We start from the raw sequence: 5,598 nt of genomic DNA on the forward strand, positions 1-5,598 counted from the left end.
ATTTAGACCTTTCTATTTTAATTTCTGCAAAAAAGAAAAAAAGAAATTATTTTTAATACAAAGCTTATCTGAAGAACATTTTAAAAAATAATGTTTGTAGAAAAGTCAGATTGATCATATCAAAGAGAAGAGATTAAATTAATTAACAAAGAAGAAAAGCAAAGAAAAAATAAAATTATTATTAAATAATGATTTATTTAGGCCTGCAGGTTTTCATGAATAATATTAATCAAAGATTATATATTCACAAGGAAAATAAGGTGAAACATTGCGTGATGCATTTGTCAATGTTGATGTTTATAGTGACCACTCGAAGCAATAATATTCAAAGATTAAAGGCTCAATAATAAAATAAATTTTAAATTTTAAATAAAATAAAAAACAGAATGATATAACCTCAAACGGAGGAAGGAAAAAAGAAAAGAAGCTCTCAAGTAGAGAAAGCAACGATGGAGGGATCGTGGAACTTGATGCCTTTATGAATAATTATGCCGAGTGAGATATAAAAGAAGTTGAGAAAGAAAATTAAAAGAAGGGAGCGGTGGAGATTGAAGAATGACCAAAGAAAAGGGTGGTTTCAAGGGCTTGGAGTATAATTTTTATTTTTTTATTTTGAAAATTTCTGAATTTTTATATTACAAACTTAAATATTCGTATATATAATTTATATATATTGTAATTAAAAATTAAGATATAAAAATTAAATAAGAGTCAATAAAAATTAACCAAAAGCAAACCTATTGTCACGTGATTTAGAGAACCTAAAAAAGATTGCCATGATGCCAAGGAAGAATACTATATGGTTAATGATTAATATATATATATATATATATATATATATATTCATATAAGTTTGTACAGATGCCAATATTGTATTAGGAAAAAATAAATAAACCCTAATTAACCATAAATACATGTAGAAACTTCTAATACAATCTTAATTCCTAATAAACAGCATTTGATTCAATCAAACCTTGAATTGTTCCTCAAATCCAAACACCACAAATCCATCATCAATCAACAAATGGGTATTGGAAAACATATAAATATGTACTTTTTTTTCTCCTTTAAAATAAACTAAACAAATATTAATTTCATAGGAAAACCATGCCGTTACCCATCTCAAATGATCTCATGTCATCTAAGCTTGAAGCTCCTCCATCTCCAAAGCTAGTTTCTTCCAAGTTCATGACCTCCCAAACTAATCTATAATCATCATCCCCTTTGGAGCTGATATCAGTAGTAGTAGTCGTGGTCGTGAAAGGGTTGGTGCTCCTTTCCTGGGAAAACTGAAGAAGGTTTAGCAAAGAGCTTTGGTCATGGCTTATTTGATGATGATGTGTTGGGGTTGTTGATGATGATGATAGTGAGGTGATTTGCTGATGATACCCATAAGGCAGACCCTGGTGATGATGATCAGTTAGAGAAGAAGCTGATACATTATCCAAAGGAGCAGTTGTCTCAAACATGAATTGTTGATCAAATTTGCTGCTGTTTTCTCCCTTGCTTTTGTGGAATACTCTACACAACACCCAATCCTCCTGTAATAATATTATGGAGGAAAAAAAATAGTATTAATTAATTTCAATGTGTAATTGTGTAATTAAGCAGAAACAAAATAAAATTTTAGTTATATATTTTTTCTTGATACATGTGAGAGACAAGAAAAAGACAACTCCCTTTGCTTTGCATGAGATTCACTAATCACTGAAATGCCTACACATATTAGAGGGCTCACTGGACAACTTGCATGTCTATTTCTTCATAGTTTCCTTGGAGAGAACATGGACCTTTGCCTATTATTAGCTAGTTTTGTCAATCGATATCCTATTCTGTCTCTTAAAATTATTCAGTTATTCAACACTCTCTTTCTTTCACATTCTTTGATATAGTGTTAACAGTAGAAATTGATGAATATATAGTTTGGAATTAAGTTAACTCACCTTAGGAGGCATATGTGGGGTTTCAAGACGAAACTCATGCATGATCCAACCAGTCTTGATTCCATTAGGAGCTCTGTTCCTGTAGAACACTAAGGTCTTTCTCATCCCTACAATCTCACGAGTTGCAGGGTCCAGCACCGTACGATCTTTTCCTGTAGCTTTCCAGTATCCGGATGTTGTAGCTCGGTTGGTTCGGAATCCGGTGGCATACTTCCGGTCCCGGAAGCTGAAGAAGTACCACTCGTTCGCATTAAGCTTAGCCACCTCTAAAATTTCCAATACAAGAAAGTTAGAGTTAGATAAAACAAAGCTTTCATGAACATTGCTTGATGTCTGAAATGTGTACTTATGAAAACAATAGTTGGAGTTTCATAATAATATATTACTTTTAATCTTTGCGGTAATTTTTATTAAGCTAAAAATAAGAATATTGAGTAAACATGAATTTAACAAGCAATAATTAATAAATCCTTGATATTTGACTATAAATTTAACATTTTGCTTTCATTATGATAACTATTTGACTAGGTATATATAGGGCCAAATATTTTCTCATTTGCTAGAATTATTGCCCTGAATTAATGATGGTGAGTCTATGTCAACTCATGAGTCATGTCTAAGAAACAAACATAAGCAATCACTATTCATTATTAACAAAACCAAGGAATTGAAGAAAGAAAAGAATTTGCAAGAAAGTGGTTTAAATTAACTTTAGAGTCATTATTGCTTTGTGAAAAATCAAAGTGTTACTATTAATCATAATTAACCGTGAAAGATTTTGTTTTTATTACATAATTAATATTCCTAGGGTAGAAATGGGTGGTTAGCATGCATTGGCCAATTGTTTGACTCCTGGGATCGAAGGATTGGATCAACAAACTAAATACTTGAGATCACCTAGTTATTCCATGGATTCTCTTTATTACAGCATGACAATTATTTTATATTTTTAAATAATATTTTTTTTATTTTCTTTTTCTATGATAAAATTTTGATTTGACTTCACCTCATCAAGAAAGAAGAAAAATAAATAAATTAATACAATTAAGTAAAAGACATGGGAATAACCCAAGTAGGAAAATTGTTGCCAAAAGAAAGTTTTTCTTGCTTGAAGACCATTTATGTCAACTTAGCCGTATTATTGATGTTGTAATCTTTACAAGTTGGTAAATTACATTCCATTTTTAGAGTTGCCAATTTAGATTGAGAGGAAGGGAGGATTTTAACCAAATGAGTTCTTCTTCCAAAGCATCATGAAATGAGATTTTTATTTTTATTATTTGAAGTACTATAGCTATTAAGAAAAAAGTATGGAGACCAGCAAGGTAATTGCATGTATCTACAGTTCTTGAAACTCATAATAAAAAGAAAACAAGCATGGATATTAGTGAGTTCCTCCCACTTCTCATTAATAAAATCTTCTCTGCTTATCAAAAAAAGGGGGGAAAAAAAAAGGTATGGAGACCAGCAAGGCAATTGCACGTATCTACAGTTCTAGAAACTCATACAATTTTATAAATAAAAATATTTATAAAAAAATAAAAGAGAATGAATTGAAGCACTGTATTGATAATGGAGAATACGCGGCTTTTGGCATATAAGACTTGGTATGGAAGCAATTCTTGCTATAGAGAGGATAAGCATCCCAAGAAAGGTGGTGTGTATGCAGTAAGTCTTGTACTGCTACGAATAATGAGAGGGAGAAAAATAATTCTTTCTTGATAATTTTGCTTCTAGAGATGACAGAAATATCCTCATCATGTACATATTAAAGGGCCAACAACCGGGGAAAAGAAAAGAAAAGAAAAGAAAAAAGATAGATAGATATGTATATATTTGATAAAAATATCAAGCTTATCCAACGAATAAGCAAAGATAAAAATGCTCGACAGCTGAGAAGACATTGATATAACTCTGAAGACAAGAAACCAAAGACTTAATCTGGTAGGATTGACGTGTGTTATAATTAGCCATGGAATGGTTTAAGGTTTTCTTCAATGAAATTAAGGAGAAAAAAGCAAAAGCAAAAGTCCAAAAATTAATCTATTTTTCTTGTTACTTTCTTTCTTGGATTTTCTTGGAATTTTTACGAGATTTGAAGAAGGAAAAGACTGGAAACATGCATGACAGGGAAGAAAGTCTGGCATTACCATAAGTATAACTAACTATTCTCTCTGTCAGATGGAAAATCCATTTGAGATGTTTTGTCTCTTTGCCTCATACGGAAACGAAGAACAATTTATTTATTTATTTATTTTTCTGTTAAGTTTGTTATATAAATACCAAGAAAAGCAAGAACAGACCACCCTAGTACTAATCTATAGTTGCCTGAACTTCCATCATTAAAGAATCATGTTGAGAGTGCATAATGGAAGGGGAAGTGATAACTAGCAAAAAAAAAAAAAAGAAAAGGAAGAAGAAGAAGAAGAAGAAGAAGAAAAAGAAAAAGAAACCCATTAATAGAGAAGAAGTTGAGAAAGAACAAAGAAATAAAAACAAAACAAATCACCTACCAGGAAGCTGCCATGGCTCACATGTATGCAAGTCAATTTCAACCAAGGTGCCCTTCAAAACTTCTTCATTTGTGATCTTTTTGTAGAGATAGTGGCAGACCAGTTCCTCATCACTGGGGTAGAACCTAAACCCAGGAGGCAGAGTTGCTCCAATGTCTCTTAGCCCCATTTAATTTTTCTCCTTTTGCTGTTGTTTTTTTAAAGGCAGAACAAAGAAAGATTGCACCAAATTTAATATTTGGAAGCCAAAATATATAGTTAGAGAAGGGAAATGAAAGGTTTGTGAATTGAAATAAAATATGGAGAAGAAAGGGTTGGTATCATATACATATATAGTTAACAGGATGGATGAGAAAGTGGGTTTGCTGGTTAGAATTTCTTACAATATTCTAGCAAGGGTCCATGCTTGTGTAACTAATTAGTTAAAGACGGAAATTTCAAGAAAAACCAAAGTTACAAGAAATCTTTGTGAATATATTTTATATACATGGACAAAATTCCATACATTTTAATTATGGAAACCTTCCAAAACACCCCTTTTTTATTTATAAAATAAAATTTTATTTTATTTTTCACTCACATTAAGAATTATTAACTCAAATTACAGGATTAATTATAAATTGTATGATGTGGGGCTTAGGGTAATTAATTAAATTAATTCACGTGCCCCACACGTTGCCTAGATTGAAAGATTTCATTCATCAAGCAATCATATCCATCCAATGTGTATATTCTTGTGTGGATTATTTTGATTCATCAGTACTTTTCTTGATTATTGACCCTTGTCTTCTCCTTTATATGAAACCCTTTCCTATTATTTTTCTCGTGTTATCTCAAAAGGAATCCCACAGAACTTCATTAACTTTCTCATTTCTTTTCTATTAATTAATAATTAATTTAAATAATATTTGTTTTTTAATTAATTAGAATTAAAAACAAGATCAAGGTTAATTACATACATATATCTATGGATTAAATAATTAATTGGTTGGATCATTCCATCATGGGGACCTTGTCTTCAACAAAATTCCCAAGAACAAAATGTCCCAAGCACGTGAACCATTGTGATTGATCTAAGACCTAAAACATGGACAGCTCAAGAAAAACAAAAATACAAATAAATAGCTAGAAAAAAAAAATAT

The 5,598-nt window shown here is 30.9% G+C and overlaps 1 protein-coding gene across 1 annotated transcript; it reads right to left on the reverse strand.

The window, feature by feature from the left end:
* Positions 1-886: 886 nt before the first annotated feature.
* LOC110654260 (NAC domain-containing protein 21/22-like) lies at positions 887-4,896 on the reverse strand. Its single transcript, XM_021810186.2, has 3 exons — positions 4,457-4,896; positions 1,944-2,209; positions 887-1,541 (listed from the first exon to the last, which is right to left on the reverse strand). The coding sequence occupies exons 1-3, from the start codon at positions 4,623-4,625 to the stop codon at positions 1,095-1,097; spliced, it is 882 nt and encodes a 293-aa protein (XP_021665878.2). The 5' UTR covers positions 4,626-4,896; the 3' UTR covers positions 887-1,094.
* Between the last annotated feature and the right edge of the window lie 702 nt (positions 4,897-5,598).

The sequence above is a fragment of the Hevea brasiliensis genome, chromosome 7 (assembly GCF_030052815.1).
Source record: "Hevea brasiliensis isolate MT/VB/25A 57/8 chromosome 7, ASM3005281v1, whole genome shotgun sequence".
NCBI lineage: Eukaryota > Viridiplantae > Streptophyta > Magnoliopsida > Malpighiales > Euphorbiaceae > Hevea > Hevea brasiliensis.